The 20,361-nt window shown below is 35.9% G+C and overlaps 1 protein-coding gene across 1 annotated transcript in view; it reads right to left on the reverse strand.

The window, feature by feature from the left end:
* Window positions 1-20,361, reverse strand: part of LRRC9 (leucine rich repeat containing 9) — a 96,630-nt gene that overhangs the window by 40,174 nt on the left and 36,095 nt on the right. Inside the window, exons 16-20 of the mRNA XM_060098074.1 lie at window positions 16,341-16,460; window positions 6,004-6,195; window positions 4,626-4,751; window positions 2,340-2,474; window positions 1,131-1,308 (exon numbers count right to left, since the gene is read on the reverse strand). Coding sequence (XP_059954057.1) covers window positions 1,131-1,308; window positions 2,340-2,474; window positions 4,626-4,751; window positions 6,004-6,195; window positions 16,341-16,460 — 751 coding nt within the window. The remainder of the gene's footprint in view (window positions 1-1,130; window positions 1,309-2,339; window positions 2,475-4,625; window positions 4,752-6,003; window positions 6,196-16,340; window positions 16,461-20,361) is intronic.

The following is a 20,361-nucleotide window of genomic DNA, read 5'->3' on the forward strand; positions in this document are numbered from 1 at the left end:
ATCTATGTTTGGAAAAAAGATATCTGTTAAAGTTTAGTGGGGTAGCTATGTTTGAAAAGTGGGTATAGGGAAAATGCAGGTTGAAGGAGTCTCCCCTTCAGTGGGCTTATGGAGGGGAATAAAAAGGAAATAGGTTCTCAATTGTTATATACATAGCAAAATTAACACCCTATTGTATGGGAATGGAGACTAGTGATAGTTGTAAACACAGATGCCTGACCTACACCCCCCAACACTGTTTACTTAGCTGAAATCTACAGAGGAGAGGCCTGGGGATCTATATACTCAATAAGTATCCTAAGTGATTCTTATGATCAAGCAATTTTTAGAAACTATTGTTAACACCCATTAAAATGAAGTATAACAAATGTTATACATACTGTTTTTAATACTTGCTTTTGCATAGTAATTCTTTAAAGTAAAATTTTCTATTTTATGAAAAAGGTAGTACACACATGCTAAAAACAATTCAAAAGCTAATAAAGTATAAATTAAGTCTCTTTCCCAGGCATGATTTTCAATTCCTACCTTCTCTCCTTGACAAGGACAGACTTGTTACCAAAATGCACATCCAGAAATGTATTATACCTAGATAAGCATGCATAATATGTGTGTGTGTACACTTAGGCAGGCATTAATAAAGCTGCTTAATTTGTACTTGTATGTGGATCCCAGTAAAAGGTTACATAGTACATCTGATTTTCAACCTCTAGTGAATAAAATGTTCATTTTGTTGAAAGTCTTCAAATTTCCAAATGTAACCTTAATTCCATATTTTGAAAAATGAACTGAGCTCCTTTATCTTTTTCAAAAGCACACCTCATTCTTTCATTTATTTACTCAATGGTACAGATTTTGAATACTGACTAGTTTGTCATGTGCTAAGTTTGGTAATAGATGGTAAACACTGGTTAAGAGAGGGGAGGGAAGGCAGCTAGTTGGGCTCATTGTATATAGCAGCCAGTCACAGATCCCACTGAAGAGGTGTTTAGAATACTCTACTCCAAACCTTCTTGGAAGTTCTCTGGAGACCTTCCTCTTCAGAAATTCTATCCTCAGTGTTATTCACTGTTTGCTCTTGTTAATTAGACATTCATATTTTAAGAATTTAGAATTCTCTAATACCTTACCTTCTATCTTTGAGATGCAGTTTCCATCTAATGTGAGCTCTTCCAGGTTAACACAAGATTCCAAGCCTTCCATTTTAGTGAGATTATTGTTGCTGAATGATGCCCACTTCAAATTTTCCAATTTTTCTAAATTTATGATTTCAAAAAGATGTTGCCCATCTAAATTTAAGGCAGTTATCTGTAGAATAATTCACATTATATGTTGCTTCTGGATGACATCAATAACTTCAACGTTATAAGATAAAAAGGCTAATGAAATAATTCAAATGTGGTAAGTAACATAAAAAAGTCCTCTGGGAACTAAAGATATTGCAAAGCTTTTAGTTTACAGAAAAGTAAAATTTGACAAGATTATAACTCAGAGAGGGACTTATATGGTATTATAGACACTGAGCTGTGCCAGTCAGATTCCCAGCAGTGAAGGACTTGTCCCAGTTGCTGCAAGTGCTGTTGGCAGAAAGCCTTCTACTGTCAGTCCCTTCAGGGACAGCATCAGCAGCAGAGAGCTGCCTTGCCCAAGGTCATGCTCCTTCCCAGGTTGGCCCACATCCAATGATGAAAGGAAAGAAAGGCCTGGCCATCTCAGCCCAACTTGGGACAGATTTAAAGGGCCATTCTAATTTCACAACTCCCTGTGGGGTCAGCTAAGACTATCACGGAGCCGGCATCACAACTAAATATCTATGTATATTCTGTAATAAAAAGAATGCCACTAATATCTTCCATTTTCAAGGGTCAGATTCTCTTCGCCCAGTTTCTATCTTTGGCAAGAGGTAAAAGGGTGCTTCTTGAGCAAGAAGCTGCTAGCGCTCCATAACTTTTCCCTTAGCCTTGGCTGAATTCTGACCAGTTCCCCCATTCTCTTGCCAGGATTCTTGATCCCTTTTACCTTGCCACCCAAACTTTTGGCTTGGTCTCTGGCTCTGAGCTTTAAAGTTTTCTTGCTTATTTTGATATATTATCAGAATCTACCCTTTGGTTTTGTAGTGTACCTTTATCCTAAATTTCCTGTTCTGTAGTGACCACTGCTGAGTTCTAGCCCCTGTGACATAACTACTCATGACTTGACTTCTCTTTTACTTTTAATTTGGCTCTTCCAGTTTTCTGCCCGTTACCTATCTATGCCCTCGTTATGATACAAAGGCCAAAGCTGACTAAAATATCAATTGAAATTAAATTTTTATATTAGGTTTAATAGATTGTCTTTACCTTCAAGTACCAGTTTCCACTCAGATGTGAATGTGGTCCTAACTTTGAAATCTGTGTCAGAATTTTGGCAGAAGGCCATATACTAAGAATCCGTGATCTCTCCTCTTTAGTACTAGAATGCCGTAAGAGAGATAACTAATAAAACAAAAAACACATAAAGGAAAGAGCACAGAGAGGTCCATATACATATAGTTAAAAGAATTGTTTCCTAGATGAGTGGCCCAATGAATACTTTTAAAATATGACATTTTCTTTGCCTTAAAATGTTTTCAGTATCTGGATATACTTTATATATCTCACTCATTTTTTTGTTTTAGCAGACATTTAACCACAAAATAATATTTATAAAACTGTGAAAGGATTATTATAAAACAAACACCATATAATCCATCATGAAACCAGTTTAAGAACCAGGATATTCCTACCACCCTAGAAGCTCCCTGGGTGCCCCATCCTAATCTTTTTTTCTCTCCTTCTCCTTGGAAGCCATCACTCATCTCAAGTGAATCAATCCCCTAAGAAGCAATCAAATGATCTCAAATTTTGTATCTACCATACTTGCTTTCTTAATAGACTTATGTTTATATCCATAAATAAAATATTAGTCTTATACATATTCAAACTTTATGTAAATTGAATAATATGTTTATATTCTTCTATGACTTGCTTTTTTGCTCAGCATTATATCCATGAGATTCTTCTATGCTTCTTCCTGTAGCTGTAGTTTATTCACATGTCATTGCTATATAATATTTCCTTATCAATTCTCTAATCAATGAACATTGAGCTGATTTCAGTTTTTTGCTATTATAAGCATTGCTGTCATAAATATTCTTGTGCATGATGCTTGGTATATATATGCAAGAGTTTCTTTAGAGTATATAACTTGCTAGGTTTAGGGTATGTATATATTCAGCTTTACTAGATAGGGCCAATTTGTTATCCAAAATGGTTGTACCAATTGTAACCTTTACTTCAAACCTTTGCTAAAACTTGATATTGTCAAGGGTTTTTTTCCCCCCCAATAGTGGCCATAAATTGGTAGATCATTTAAGTTTTAATGTTTATTTTCTTGAGTATTAATATGGTAGAGCATCTTTTCCTAAGTTGTTTGGCTGTTCTGATTTCCTCTCCAGTGAAGTGTCTGTTTAAATCTTTTGCTCAGTTTTCTGTTTGATTGGTTGTCTTTTTCCTGATATATTTTGGATATATAAAGAATATTTTTTGTCAGATGTGTTTCAAATTTCTTTTCCCAGTATATAGCTTGTCTTTTCACTTTCTGCCCTTTGAGGAATAGATGTATTAATTTTAACATAGACAAATCCAATCTTTTATAGTATATGCTCTTTGTTTCTTGTATAATAAATTCTTCCCTCATTCAAGGTTATAATGATAATCTCTGATCTTTCCTTCTAAAACATTTTTGGTTTTGCTTTTTGTAGTGAAAGCCTTAATGCACTTGTTCCAGTGCCTTTTATTGACTAGCTCCCTGATCTGTACAGGCAGCTCTGTTATTTATCAAGTTTCCAGGTATGTGTGGGTCTACACTGGGTCTTTATACTCTGTTGTATTGGTCTATTTGTCTAACTCTGCCAATTCCACATTGTCTTACAGGATTTTAGTAAGTTTTGATTTCTGGTAGGATAAATCCCCAACTCTTCTTCAGGAGTTAATTATATTTTTATCAACAAAGGAGTTTCTTTCCTTCACTTTGAACAGATACAAAATTAAATGTTACATTAAGGAATTAATATTCAAATATTCCACAAAAAGTAAATAGCTAGATAACTAGAATGGAGATATTTAGGATGTTGAAGCTACTTTGGCCAAAGTAGCATTCTTAATCTGGATAATATAGGTATTTCCCCTTCCCCAAGTTAATAGGTGTTGTTTTCTTTCAGCCAGACACATATAATATCAATACTAGGTAAATAATTTACTAAATGCTTTCTCAAGGCCTCGAAGCTTACCTTATCCACAGAAAGTTGCTTATTTTCATATAGGTTCTAAAGGACTCTGGTGAGTTCAGGTTGACTAGGAAAAAAACAGTTACCCTAGAGGTATTTTTGGGGTAGTGTGCAGGATGAGAATCCATACAACCAGTTGGTATTTAAATGGAATACATTTAAACAGAAAAAAAAATTCAAGTGATATGATTGTTATAGACTGATTTTTTTATTAGCATGCTAAGAGAGAATATAAAATCTCAATAACAAAATAAGAGTATGGGAAATATTATTTGTATATTCTAAACAGAACAAGAAATATTAAACAGTAAAATCCAACCTGAGTAATCTTTGTCCCAGAAATAAATTTCATAGCCGCTGTTGCTTCTTCTTCAGAAATAAGGACTCCATCTAACTGAGTAAGAGTCTTTAATCTGCCAATAACACTCAGCCTTAATGTGGCTGGCTTGGGAAAAATACCAAAAGTTAATATTTACAAAATATTACATGTGCTATGACATGGAAAGGAGTTCTTTGTTCCTTCCCACATAATTCAAATTATGCATCTCCTACTTTATTATATTTGTCTAAAAATAAAGGCTTAACTTAATTCTTTAAATAATAGTTGAAATTAAATTATATTGAAGAATCAATCTTTTTTGTTTGAAGGTGGATAGTTCTACTCTTGTGAAGAGAGGAAATCCCACAAGCTGTTGAAAAGTGACTGCAGTGAAAAGTGTTCACAGAACAACTGCAGTGCCTCCTGTTTATCTAGATAAGCATTTAGCTAGTCAGCTCCATGGGTGATCCAATACAGATCTTCAGCTCTTGACATTTAATTTGGCAACAGGGCTATAGCTGTACTGTGATCATTCAGGAAGTCTGATTTGGCAAAAGAAAAATATCCTTCAATTTTACTGAGCTAAAAATGAGAAATACAATAGTATAAACATAGTAATATGGCCAATTTAATAGAACCAATCATGCTTTAGTCCCTTTTAAAAATGTTGAACACAGTCTATATACATTTTTGAAAAACAAGGAAAGGAATAGTCTTGAAATTATAAACTTGGGGCTTATTTTAAATACTTGGAGATACTCTTCAGTATAATCATTGAATATTGAAATTTCTTAGCATGAATCTACATATTTTTGTGATGAGAAAGAATAGCATTCAATCAAATTTCCTTTTATAACAGAACATAAATAAGACTTTATAATTCAGGTTTATCAGGGAATTTGAGGCATAGGAACCAAGAATAATAGAATACAGTGAGAGAAACACACTATTGTTAATTTAAAAGTAAACATGCTTTTGTTAATTTTCCCCCTTTAATAATATGTTTCTCTCACTGTATTCTATTATTCTTGGTTCCTATGCCTCATTACAGTAGGGTTCTAGCATGCTGAGCTATACTGCACTATGAAAATTCTCTGAAGGTGTGCAAATGGCAGTGACATCTAACACTTTTAAAACCACAATACTCTTAAACTATTAAAGGTTGCAAAAAAAGTCTGATGTGAAATTAAAGACTTTTCTTATACTAACATTTTATTCACTTGATCACTACACTAAATTCAACTTATGAATAACTTAAGGGAATTCTAGCGAGACAAAGATAGTTTGCCTGTTTCTGGCTATTCTTGAATAGTAGTGAGAAAACAGCTTTGAAATAAAAATGATTGTTTGCTTTTTTATAAACATTTCTGTTTCATACCTTTTGCCATGGATTATGTCGAATATCCAGAGTGAGAAGGCTTGTGGTGTGTTTGCATAACATATTTATTTCATCGCCAGATTTTTTCAGTTGATTCCAGCTCAAGTCTAAGTGCTTAAGTTTCATCAGACCTCTAAATCCCTCAAGAGTTATCACATGGTTATGGCTTGCATCCAAATATTCAAGGTTATACTGCAACACATACAAAAAGAAGTGATGCTAGAAGGATCACAGTTTGTATTTACATAGTTCTTTTCTCTCTGATTCTCTAAGTATTTTACGTGCTTTTTTGGTAATCCTCACAGAAAACCTAAACAGTAGTTATACTGCAGCAGTGGTATCAATGTATATATTTTCCTAGTCATTTGCTCTTAATTCTCACTTCATCCTTTTAACATAGAGTGGCAATGTTTGTTTTCATGGAGGAGAAGGCAAAGAGAAACTGGCAAGATAATTGTCTCCAACAAACAAAGAATTACATTTCTTATATCTAGGCTTCTAGTTTATACCATTGAACTCATGGCCTGGTTAAAAAAGGTTCATCTTCAGAGGCAGAAACTAAAACTATTCCATTCTATAATTTCCTTTTTTAGAAGTACATGATTTTTAATAATAATTTTTAAAAATTATTAAAGTAACACATGTTCTTGTTGGAGATCTGAGAAATACAGTAAATAAATAAAAAGAAAAGATAGAAAGCATATATAATTCTATTGTTCAGAAAGAACCATTGAAAACATTTTTTATTATATGCCAATTTTTTTATATAAAACATATTATTCTGTTATATAGAATTTTGTACCCTTCTAACATGTTCACACACCGTTAAATATTCTTCAAAATGAATTTTCATGGGGCTTCCCTGGTGGCACAGTGGTTTAGAGTCCGCCTGCCAATGTGGGGGACATGGGTTCCAGCCCTGATCTGGGAAGATCCCACATGCCGAGGAACAACTAAGCCCGTGTGTCACAACTACTGAGCCTTCACTCTAGAGCCCACGAGCCACAACTACTGAGCCCACGTGCCACAACTACGGAAGCCCATGCACCTAGAGCCCATGCTCCACGACAAGAGAGGCCACTGCAGTGAGAAGCCCATGCACTGCAATGAAGAGTAGGCCCTGCTCGCCGCAACTAGAGAAAGCCCGCGCGCAGCAACGAAGGCCCAATGCCACCAAAACTAAATAAATAAAATAAATAAATTTATTTTTAAAAATGATTTTTCATGATTGCATAGTATTCTAATATGTGAATTATTAGTATTGTTTTAAACATTTCATTATGGACATTTATGTGGCTTCTAATTGTTGTCAACACTGCAACAAATGTCCATGGTCATAATACTTTAACCGAGACGCCAATATTTTTTCAGAAAAGGTTTTTAGGAATAAGATTACTGGTTTTAAGGATTTCTGTATTGTTAAGACTCTTGATAAACGTTGCCAAATAGTTTTAAGGAAGTTTGTGCCATTTTTTTCTTCCAGCAATGGAATTTGAGAATGCTCATTTCCTTAAATACCCACCAACCCACCCCCCTTATTTTAATTTACATTATTATCAGTGAAGTTGCACATCTTTTCCATGTGTTTTTTTTTTTTTTTTTTTTTTGCGGTATGCAGGCCTCTCACCATTGTGGCCTCTCCCGTTGTGGAGCACAGGCTCAGCTGCCATGGCTCATGGGCCCAGCCGCTCCGCGGCATGTGGGATCTTCCCGGACCGGGGCACGAACCTGTGTCCCCTGCATCGGCAGGTGGACTCTCAACCACTGCGCCACCAGGGAAGCCCTTCCATGTGTTTATATTAGACATTTAAAAATGTTTTTTGCTTGTTTGTTGTGTTTCTCATCTTTGGCCATTTATATATTCAGATCTTTATTTTACATATTTGTAAGAAGTCTTTAAGACTTTAATTTGTTACTTCTATTTGTTGCAAACAAAATTTTCTTTTAAAGTATATACGAACTAAGGGCTTCCCTGGTGGTGCAGTGGTTGAGAGTCTGCCTGCTGATGCAGGGGACGTGGGTTCGTCCCCCGGTCCAGGAGGATCCCACAGGCCGCGGAGCGGCTGGGCCCATGAGCCATGGCCGCTGAGCCTGTGTGTCCAGAGCCTGTGCTCCACAACAGGAGAGGCCACAACAGTGAGAGGCCCGTGTACCACACACACACACACAAAAAAGTATATACGAACTCAGACCAAGAACAAGAAAGAGATAAAGAGTACTTGAAGAAAATATTTTGCAACATATTTTTTAAAATAAAAATAATATTACTATAAATTAAAAATAAACTTGATTTCTTTACAGGTTAAAACAAACAATTGTTTGAATTCACCATAGAATTAGTCACTGCTATATAATGCATAGTTCGTATTGTTGGAATAGCGTCTATTATAGTGACTTAGGTTTCAAGAGTTGAGTGTTCAGATCATTAAAATCTAAAAAATTTCTGGAAATCAAATAGTGTTACTGACTTTTTAATCTCATTAGTAAGCATAGTAAAAAAAATCCTATAATTTACTATGATTATAATTTCTTGAACAAAAGGATATTTGGCAGTAAAAAAGTATTAAGGATATAATCTTAGAACAGTCTTTTAAATTAATTTAGATTTATAAAAATTTACTATATGGCCCATGTTCTCCCATTTTTCATCAAAAAGTGGTTAAAAACTTGTCCCAAATTCCAGCACTTGCATGCAGACTAGCATTTGTGAATCATGCATCATATAAAGAGAACTGCCTTCTTTCCTTGAAAGCAGGGGTGGGATCTTCACTTTTTTATGTTCCCAGAATATAAAACAGACTCCATACACTCCATAAATATTCAAGGAATAATATTTTCAGTTTTGTAGCAGAGTTTTGTGTTTTAACATTTCTTGTGCTTCAGTTTAAATCTTTTGTAAGTTACAGTACAATGTAGCCCAACTTACAAATATTAAAACCCACAAGACCTCTTTAAAATATTTTAGGGGTAATAGTTCAATCTCTAAATGTAGATTAGCTGTCTCAAGCCATTAGAAGCACTTTAACAATAAATTTCTCATTGGAAAAGATAAGACAGAAGTACTATTTCCATAAATTATACTATTTCCATAAAAAATAATCTATTAAAGTTGCAAATAGCCATACATATTTGTCTTTCCTTGGCCAATTCTGACTATGGTGTAACTATTTTCAGAGAAAAAAAAATCTGTTCCTATTCCTTTTGCTTGGACACTCTCCTTTTCTGATAGTTCAGGTGAGTGAATGACAGGCATACAGCTTATGCCATTTCAATTTACCTTATGTGGATGTCTTATTTAGATTTTTTAAAACTCTACAAAAACTATATAGTATATTTCCACCATTTATGAAGCCCAGGTCTTCCATTATGTAAGCAGTCACAGATTGGGTATTTTGACTCACAAGGCAAGGCCAGGGTGATGAACACATAGTAACAATATGTTTACTTTCTGCAACTTAGTAGAACTAATGCCTAGCATGCAAGATGGGTATGGAAACTCTCCATGTTAGAGACACACTTAAGGAAAATGATAGTAAAAATGAGAGGCAAATTAAAAAACTTAGAAGACAATAGGAATAACAGGTGAGTGATTAAATTAGATCATAGCCTTTTATGATGCTGAGGTAAATATAATTAATATTAAACACACATACAAAGTTGATTACTGTAGAATATAGAGGCTAGGCAGCATAGGTGTTCAATCTCTCTGAATCCCCACATAAAAAGAGAGTTAAAAATAAAACCAAAATTCTATGGACAACATTTATAACAAAGCTACATAACAAGGTAGCCCCATAAGTCTCAAAGAAGTTGGTGGGGATAAACCACCAACAACCACAAGACCTACATGGTGTCCAGGTCTATGTGAGAGGAAGAAGGAAGCATCATGGCAGCATCTGATGGACCTGAGAATAAGAGAGCCCCAAAATAGCCAACCAATATTCAATGGAAGGTATGAGGGCCAACTAATACAGCAGTTGAAAGTGGGAGGAGTTTTACCCTCTTTGATACCAGGTGAGTGTATGGGACCTACAGTAAAAAGGTCTGAAGGGGATGGAGCAGTCTAGCCCCTATGAATCTTCAAACTGCCCCACCAGGGCTCCCTTACAGAACTGAATCTTTCTTGGAGAAGAAACTGCTGGGCTAAATAAAAATTAAACAGGATAAGGACAAAAAAGGCAAATAAAAGAGAAAGTTCAAACTGAAGTGGAGGAAGGGAATAGAGCCAGGAAATTCCAGAAAGTAAGTGCTACAGTTTTTAAACAGTACATATAAACAGCAGAAGAGGGAGATCTGTGAAATTAGAAAAGCTTTCCCAAACCCCACTTTTGTTTTAAAAGTTAAGAACTAATTTCACTGGAAAATGAGCAGCAAAAAAGTATTAAGGTCAAATCCCAGATAAAGCTGTGTGTGTGTGTGTGTGTGTGTGTGTGTGTGTGTGTGTGTGTGTAAGACAGAGAGAGAGAGAGAGAGAAATATTGTTATACTGCTGCAGGCAATAAAAGTATACCAGAAATATATGCCCAAGAAACATATCATAACCATAAACCTATTATTTCAGAACAAGCAAAAAGATTTAAGAATGATACAAGATACAAAATAACAACATAAATCTGGATTAGAAAAACTCAGCAATGAGATGAAAGAACCCAGAAAAGAATTCAAAATAAAATAATAAAAGCATTTCAGAAATGAAGATTAAACTAGTCAAAGACAAAAGAAGTAAACACAACAAATAATGCCTTAAGATAAATAGAAGGTGAAAAAGATGAAAATTTAAAAAATCATATCAATTTAAAATCTAAATGGAGAGATAAAAAGGACTCAAGAGAAAGTGACAAATAGTGAAGATAGGTAAAGATTCAACATATGGATAATGGGAGTTCCTAAAGAAGAGAACCAAAGAAAGGAAATAGAAAAATTGCTAAAAACCTCCAGTTCAAAAAAATAAAAGAAAAAATGATTTTAATCTACATTTTGGAAAAGCATACTGTGAATCCGAAATATTGACCCAGAACAACCAAGCCTGTGACTTACAAGGGAAAAAATTATACATTCTCATCAGACTTTTCTTTATGCCAGAAGAAAATGAAATAACGTTTAAGATGCCCAAGAAAAGAAATTGTGAGCCAAGGATTTTATATCTAACAAAACTGCCTTTCAAGTATAAAGGACATAGATAAATTATTATCAACATTCAGTAACTGAAGGGATACTGTTTCCGTAAGCCCTTCCTGAGGAATCTATAATAGAATATTTTTCAGACAATCAAAATGTTTGATACCACCCTAAGAACTGGTGATAAGAATTAAATACACAATTACCAATGAACTAAAAGGGAGAGTGTACAGAATGTAAGGGCTACATGCTCTAACAACGTAGACATAGTATGATAATTTTAATTATTTTTTAAAATAGAGAAGAATGAAAAGAACATACACAAAATTTTAAAAAAATCTTTCCCGGGGCTTCCCTAGTGGCGCAGTGGTTGAGAGTCCGCCTGCCGATGCAGGGGACGTGGGTTCATGCCCCGGTCCGGGGGGATCCCACATGCTGCGGAGCGGCTGGACCCGTGAGCCATGGCCACTGGGCCTGCGCGTCCGGGGCCTGTGCTCTGCAGAGGGAGAGGCCACGGCAGTGAGAGGCCCACGTACTGCAAAAAAAAAAAAAATCTTTCCAGTAACGTGATGAGAGTATTAGTGCTATCATTCTGAGACTGTTGTGTGTGTAATAGGGGATAAAACAAATGAGTGATTATTAAATATCCTAATTCTATCACCTTGTATCCTTGAGAATCAGGATTATTGGTGTGGGAAAAAAGATATAGATGTAAGTAACAGAGAAAGGTTAAGTTAAATGATTTGCAGTCTTAAATTCGAATTGGAAGTATCAATATAAATTCATGAGGTTAGTTTTAGTTGCACATACACTCCCCCCACACACACACCTCCCCCACAACAAATTCTGTCCAATGGAAAGACCTAGAAACAATGACCAACCCAGATTGTGGCCCTTAAATACCACTTCTCTAAAAGAAACCAGGGCTCCTTGAAGAAATAGTTGATCCCCTGTCTGCAACAGAAAAATACATAAAATGTGTATGGAACATCTTTCATACCAGGTGGCAAAGAAGCTATCACAGACTACTAGGGTCATGGCAAAAGGAGCTAACCTTATGATGCTTCCACTGGCTAAGGATGAGAAAATTTGAGCTTCAATCATGATAGTAATTGCAGTAAATTGAATATCATCAAATATGTTTAAGTCCTTGCATTCCTAATGATATTAAAACTAAAAAAGTATGCTTGTCTTTGGGAATTCATAAGGAACTAATTCATTATCTTCAAAGTTGGTAAATAAAGGCAAATAATCAAACATCTATTCTGCATTTTCTATATGAATGGTCCTACTGGGTATACAAATAATAGATAAGGGGAAACGTCTTTATGTAAAAGTATTCCAATTAATAAATGAAAAAGAAATTCTAGAATAAGAATGTTGCTATTTTGTAATCTCCAATGAATTAATAGATACAGGCATTAATAATGGCTCCTAGAGTCAGAAAAGTGAGACAACTAGACATTATGTGTCCCTTGTAGTCTCGCCAGAGGAATGGAACCTGAGTCTGATCCAATCTCTGGATCCAGTTGCCAATTTGTAGAAAATCTGGAGGGTGGAGGGCATGTAGGGTGTATCATAGGTAAGCAAATTGGCAGGGTCGGGACTGTGAGAAACTCTGGTTTTGAAGGTCCAAATATTTCTACAGATAAACAGTGGGGAGCAGAAGGGGATAGAAGGGAAACTTAAAAGAGACTTAAAAAATACAGTACATTAAAAAAAAAAGGGAAAACCAAATTTCTGTGCTAGGGATACACATTTGTGTGATGGAACTATAGGGGAAAAAGAGCAGGAAGAGGATAACTATTAGCAGTCAGGATAATGATTTCTTTTTTTTTTTTTTTTTTTTTTTTTTTTTTTGCGGTATGCGGACCTCTCACTGTTGTGGCCTCCCCCGTTGCGGAGCACAGGCTCCGGACACGCAGGCTCAGCGGCTATGGCTCACGGGCCTAGCCACTCCGCGGCATATGGGATCCTCCCAGACCGGGGCACGAACCCGTATCCCCTGCATCGGCAGGCGGACTCTCAACCACTTGCGCCACCAGGGAGGCCCAGGATAATGATTTCTTGAAGGAATGGGGCATATAGAAGGGGTTTATGCTGTAGGTGGCAAAGTTTTATTTCTTGACCTGGACGCTAGTTAACAAGCATGTTCACCTTATAATAATTTACTAAACCACTTGTTTGTAGTATGTAGTTTTCAGTATCTGTGTTTTATTTTACATGTACAGTATCTCCTCTCTCTGAACATCCGAAGATCCTTACAATCATTTTTTTTTTTTTTTTTTTTTTTTCTTTTTGCGGTATGCGGGCCTCTCACTGTTGTGGCCTCTCCCGTTGCGGAGCACAGGCTCCGGATGCGCAGGCCCAGCGGCCATGGCTCACGGGCCCAGCCGCTCCGCGGCATATGGGATCCTCCCAGACCGGGGCACGAACCCGTATCCCCTGCATCGGCAGGCGGACTCTTAACCACTGCGCCACCAGGGAGGCCCTACAATCATTTTTAGAGACATGTTTATACACTGGATTCTTAATGTCTGAGGGGTCTATATCTAGCTACCTTTACTAGTTCTAAAATTTGAAAATACCACTTGGGCATAAAATGTGTCCAGTCCCCTTACCTGTAAAATAACTGTGGTAATAGTCATCCAATAAGCAGGCTGTGAGGCTATGATGATGAAAGAAATTCTTGTATTAAAGAACAACAAAGCTACATTGCAAATACATGCTGGGCAGCTGGCTAAGCTCACTCATCTTGCATGACTTAAGAGTTTAGTCTTTAAATCTGCACCTAAGCAAAATTATAATGCCTGTTATAACCTTTGGAACTGCAAGCAAATCATTAGAAGAAAATTAAACAAAAATGCCCCAAATTTATATATAGTCCTGGGACCTCTATTAAACTACCTTCTTTCCTCAGTTGCATACCAAACCCAAGGGGAATTCTATTAAAAAGGACTTTGGCCTTGCTGTTAAGTCTTTAATCCATTTTGCATGTGGCCGTCCAGTTTCCCAACACCATTAAAATTCCTAGAAGAAATATAGGCAGTATGCTCTTTTACGTTGGTCTTAGCAATGTCTTTCTAGATATGTCTCCTAAACAAAAGCAAAAATAAACAAATGGGACTACACCAAACTATAAAGCTTCTGTACAGCAAAGGAAACCATCAACAAAATGAAAAGGCAACCTACTGAATTGGAGAAGATATTTGCAAATCATATATCTGATAAGGGGCTGATATCAAAAATATATTAAAAAACTCATTCAACTCAACAACAACAAAAAAACCAAACAACCCAATTTTAAAAATGGGCACAGGAGCTTTTTCCAAAGAAGACATACAGATGGCCAACAGGTGCATGTTCATCACTAATTATTAGGGGAACACAAATCAAAACCACAATGAGATATCACCTCATGCCTATTAGAATAGCTATTATCAAAAAGGCAAGAATTAAAAAGAGGATGTGGAGAAAAGTAAACCCTCATACACTGTTGGTGAGAATGTAAATTGGTGCAGCCACTATGAAAAACAGTAAGGAGATGCCTCAAAAATTAGGAATAGAACCACCATTTGATCCAGCTTTTCTATTTCTATTTATCTGAAGAGTACAAAAACACTAATTCAAAATATGCACTCCTATGTTCATAGCATCATTATTTACAATTGCCAAGATATGGAAGCAACCCAATTGTCCATCAACAGATGAATGGATAAAGAAGATGTGGTACATATATACAATGGAATATTACTCAGACATAAAAAAGATGAAATCTTGCCATTTGAAACAACATAGATGGACTTGGAGGGTATTATGCTAAGTGAAATAAGTCAGACAAAGACAAATACTGTATGATATCACTTGTATGTGGAGTAAAAAAAACTGAAATGAACAAACCAAATAAAAATAAACATATAGATAAAAGGAACACAGTAGTGATTACCAGGGGGGAAGTAGAGTGGAGGGAGGGCAAAATGGGTAAAGGTGGTCAACTGTAGGTGATGCATAGAAACTAAACTTTTGGTGGTGAGTGCACTGTAGTGTATACAGAAGTAGAAATATAATATTGTACACACTTTTATAAACTTATATAATGTCATAAACCAATGTTACCTCAATTAAAAAGAAAGGACTTTGGCTTGGTAAAAGAAAAAAGGAAGAGGGTTTAATACTAAAATCTAAGGCCAATAAGCAAAGCAGCAACTCTCACCACAGTCGCAGAAGTAGCAGTACAAGAGCCTTGACATGGTTGCAAGGAGATAGAGTAGAGAATGAGGAAGAGGTGAGAATGATGATATATTCTGAAAAGGTATGTCAGTGACTTGGGACCTATGGAAACAGGGGATGCTGGGTTGGAGTTCTGGAACCCATATGTAATTATTTTTGTTATATGACATTGACAGGGAAAACAAAAGCCAGATAAGATCCATACCTGGTGTACATGTGTATTACTGTATTTGTCCTTGATTTATAAGAAGGCAAACACAAATCAAACAAGATCTATGTGTGTAATGCGGGTAGAAAGGACAAGGCAGAGAGAAAGAGAACTAACCATATGGATAATGAACAGATGGGAAGACTTGACAAAATTAGCTGTGAAGTGGTAAACTAGCAAGTGAAGAAGTAAAAACTCACAATAAGGAGAAAAAAAAGTGAGAAAGAGCAGAAGAAATTGGAAATGACACTTTATAAATGACATTTTAAAAACAGGTCTGGAGTAGTTTTACATTTATTTTCAAGTAGCTAGAAATAAGATATGACCACAGGTGTATATTTGGTTTGTAAACAGAATCTAAATCTAAGGCCTATTTTAGAGAAAGTAACATACTATATATATAGTTTATGTATGTTTTGATCCTGAATTGGGCTGTTAATATGGTATATATGAGGTCTAAATTACAAAAATAATTTATTCATTAAATTAATAATTTTGGGCCTCCCTGGTGGCGCAAATGGTTGAGAGTCCGCCTGCCGATGCAGGGGATACGGGTTCGTGCCCCGGTCTGGGAGGATCCCATATGCCGCGGAGCGGCTGGGCCCGTGAGCCATGGCCGCTGAGCCTGCGCGTCCGGAGCCTGCGCGTCCGGAGCCTGTGCTCCGCAACGGGGGAGGCCACAACAGTGAGAGGCCCGCATACCGCAAAAAAAAAAAAAAAAAAAAAAAAAAAAATTAATAATTTTATTTTACTTAAATAATTTCAAAAAGACAGTTCTTACCAGGTGGTATACATCATCTAAACAAGTAAATTCATTAAAGCTGATATTAAGTTTTCGAAGTCCTGTTAACTTGGAGAGATCTCTCAATTTACTCAGGCTGTTTCCATGTAGATTCAGACTCTGAAGTAAAATAAAATGTAAATAAAAAATAAGACAGATTATATCCTAATTATAGCTATTTAAATAACATTAAGAGAGAGCCAATGAGAAAAAATATAATTTTGAAAGTATAGTCTGATTTTATAATCTGATTTTAAAAGGTATAGTTTCTAATAGCAGCATTACATCTGGTTCTTGATTAATTTGATCTTCCACTTGCTCTAAGTTTATCAATAATCGGCATGAAATTTTAGAAAATTGTTAAATATTTTGTTGTGATATTCATTAGGGCAGACCTATCTCTCAGGCTAGTGAACAGTGTAGGCCCTAAAGATTTTGGATATTAGCTAGGTTGCCTTGCAAGAGAAAGGATGGCAAGGATACACCCTGATTACAGGAAACCATATGAGGGCACTGGACTAAGGAAGAAAGGCTGAGGGTGTTAAAGTGGGAGACACAACATCAAAGAAGGAATTGGGAGAGTGTCTAAGACAGTTTCTACATCAGAATCTGGCCCAGATTTTCCCTGCCCATTTGCTCCTGGGCTGTATAAAAATGAATGTTATTATATTTTTATATTTAGAGGAGACCCTGATGTCCACATAATTTTTCTCTTTAAACTATACCATTGTGAATGGTATCAAATGAAGATTTATGTATAGTCTACAAAATAAATAGTGGCACAAGAAAATGTCAATATAATTGACCACACTATTCACAACAAATGGGTATCATGATAAAATCAGGTATCTACCTCCCAACCCTCTTCACTTACCACCACCATCTTATCTTATACCCTATTATACTGTGGACATAACTAAATTCCTGGAAGGGAGAAACAATTGAATGTCAAATAGTTATCAAAACTTTGCTAAAATGAAGAAGGGCCAATTTATGCAGACTAGTTTACAGGTCACATATGACAAGATTCTACAGATACCTTACCTTTAACATGTTCACAATTGAATTCATCATCTTCTCTTATCTGCTTAGCAGTCCATATTTTCAATTCTGATTAAGAGTTTCACTAACAGATATTGTTGATCATCCGTTTCCCCTCTTTTCTATATACATTTGATTCTAGAAATGTTTCTTAAACCAACTGCTCCATACCATCACCACTACAGTGCCTTAGTTCAGACTATTATTTGTCCTTTGGACTACTATAATAGTTTCTACTGGATTTCTATACCACCAGTCTGACCACAGTTAAATCTAAACACAAGCTATCAAAGTTAGGGTCTTTAAAAACAGTGAGCCTATTCCCTAAACAAAAGAATGTAAACTTATAAATTTGCCTTCTGAAATCCATCCTGATGTGGCTATAACCTCTTACTCTTCCAGCCACAGCCTCATGTATCTTCTTTGTATTCCAACCTACACCTATACTTCCACTGTCACACACCCTATGTTCTAGTCACACTGAATTCCTCAGTGTTCCCTGAAGACACCAGGATCTTTCAAAACCATGTGCTTACAGATAAAGTATTTCCTCTGCTTGGAAGACAAAAACAATGAAATCTCTCATATCCTTCAAAAATCCACAAAAAACCCACCTCTTTCTGTGGACCTCTCCCAGCAACTCCAAATTTCCTGTATTTGTTTCCATATCTGTCTCCTCCACTGAAATAATATCCTTGGGGCAGGGAAAATAACTTATTCATTGAACCCCCAATACTTACTTCATTGCCTAAAATACAGCAAATCTCAGTAAATGCTAAATGAATAAATCAGTGCAAAAGCCAGACATAACTGACAACTCTAATTTTCAGTATTTAATTGTGCTGTAAGAGAATATAAAATTATGTTACTCTGGATTTTTTATTTCTACATATGTTATTTTTTTTATAGATGTCCTCATAAAACTCGACCTAGTGGGGATAACTGAAAAGAAAATAAGAGGTATGTACCCTCCCCTCAGTTTCTCTTACAGTAACGGCACAAAGAAGGGAGAACAAAGGGTGTGATATCTAAATATCCTTCTTCTAATATCTAGTATTCTTACTGGAAACCCTAGAAAACTTGCTGGCTTTTAAGCAATATAGGCAAATCTAATATGAAAAAGCCCCTCCATTCTTATGTTATGCGTGTTGACCAAATTAATACAGTGAGGTGGAGGTCACAAGCTGGCCAAGGTATTCTGAGGTCTTAACTCTCCTCTCTGTTTCTTATCACAAACCAAAGATAATAAAAAAGACCTACCTTCTGGTGCTGTTTTTTTTTTAACTTTTTTTATTTAATCCCTTTAAATCTATAGGAATACAAGTTCTAGAAGCTCAGTCCAATCAGAGCACATTCATTTATTAAACCTTTCATTACTGAAGCTTTATTATCAAGAATTCATTACTCAAATATGAAATCTTGACAATATAGTTCAGAAACAATTTTTCCATGCTGTCAGCTGGAAGATTGCTCCTGTAATAAGTATACTGCACACTTATGATAAAGGTGGTGATATTGCCATCATGTTATGAAGTTTTCCTTCCTCTCTAATAATAATCCTCTAAGATAATGACAATTTCCTAGACTTGAAGATTTGTTGGCTGATGCTAACACAGTTTTACTAAAGCAATCCCATAAACTTTCTTAAAAAAGTGTTTCAAATATTATTAGAAGCAGGCTGAAAACTGTTGACCTCACTTATTATTTTAAAAAATATTTTTTACTTTCTGTTTCACACAATTACTTGAGAAAAAACTGTCATCATAAACAATGGATTTAGAAATGTAACGATGGAGCAAAGTAATTGACTTTCAAGATAAAAATCATTTCTGAATTTTTATCTGTACCTTAGCTTTCAGTGCATGCATAGAAAGATAGCGTCATGTAAGAATAATTTGTCTTCTTAAGTATTCTATCAATTTATCAGTTAATATCAATTTGTTTACTACTTCTGCCGGTTCAAACAAACAACCCACTTTCTTTGTTAAGAACCACTCAAGACATTCTGTTTTAAAACAAGTAACTAATGAGTATCTCATGTGTGCTAGGTATTGTGCTAGATAATGGCAGAGTTGATGCTAGTCCACTCAGTGTATATGAGTAAATTAGAAAAAGGCATCCTTACCTCAAGACACCTTTATTTTCCAGCTTTTAGAAAATTGTTGCAATAGGCTGATTTTGTTAGTAAAAGAAATTTTACCAACAGTCATCAAAAAATTGTTGTAGTAAATATACTACTCTTATTTGAAAGTTGCCCCTTAGGTGTGGCCCTTTTGTTCAATGTACACTGTACAATCTTATATTGTTGCCCTCATGCTGGGAATATAAATGACTAAGAACAGCCTAATCTCTGCCCTTGTGGAATTTATAGTTTAGGAAGGATACAAAGCATATGACAAAGGAGTCTTACTTAGATTCTTATCTAGACCTAGAGGTAAGAGAAGGATTTAATGCTTAAGTATAGATCAAAAATATGTGTGGGAGTTAACTAGGAGAAACGGGGTCAGGGGAGAACATTCCATGCAGGAGTACAGTGCAGGAGTACAGTACAAGTGCAGAGGCTCTGTGTGGCTGCAAACAGGGTACATTAAAGAAACAAGAAGGAGGCTGAGCACAGATTGCTAAAGGGAGGGTAATATGAGAAGAGTGTGGAAAGACAGGCCAGGGACCAGGTCATGCAAAACCCTATAGGCCATTTTAAGGACTCTGGTTTTATTTTTAAAACAATGGAAAATCATTTGAGCATTTCAAATAGGAGTAGTGAGGGGTGACAAATCAGACTTGCATTTTGAAAAGACTCCTCTCGCTTCAACATGGAGAATGGGTTGTGGCCTTAAAGCGGAAGCAGGACAATGCCTCTTTTGCATAGCTCTAGTAGGCATGTACCTCCCCACCCCCCAACACACAGACACACACACCTTGTATTGAGTTATAGTCAAGTTATATAGTGAATGGCATCCAAAGAGCACATTAACAGAAT

Source organism: Mesoplodon densirostris, chromosome 4, assembly GCF_025265405.1.
Source record: "Mesoplodon densirostris isolate mMesDen1 chromosome 4, mMesDen1 primary haplotype, whole genome shotgun sequence".
Classification (NCBI taxonomy): Eukaryota; Metazoa; Chordata; class Mammalia; order Artiodactyla; family Ziphiidae; genus Mesoplodon; species Mesoplodon densirostris.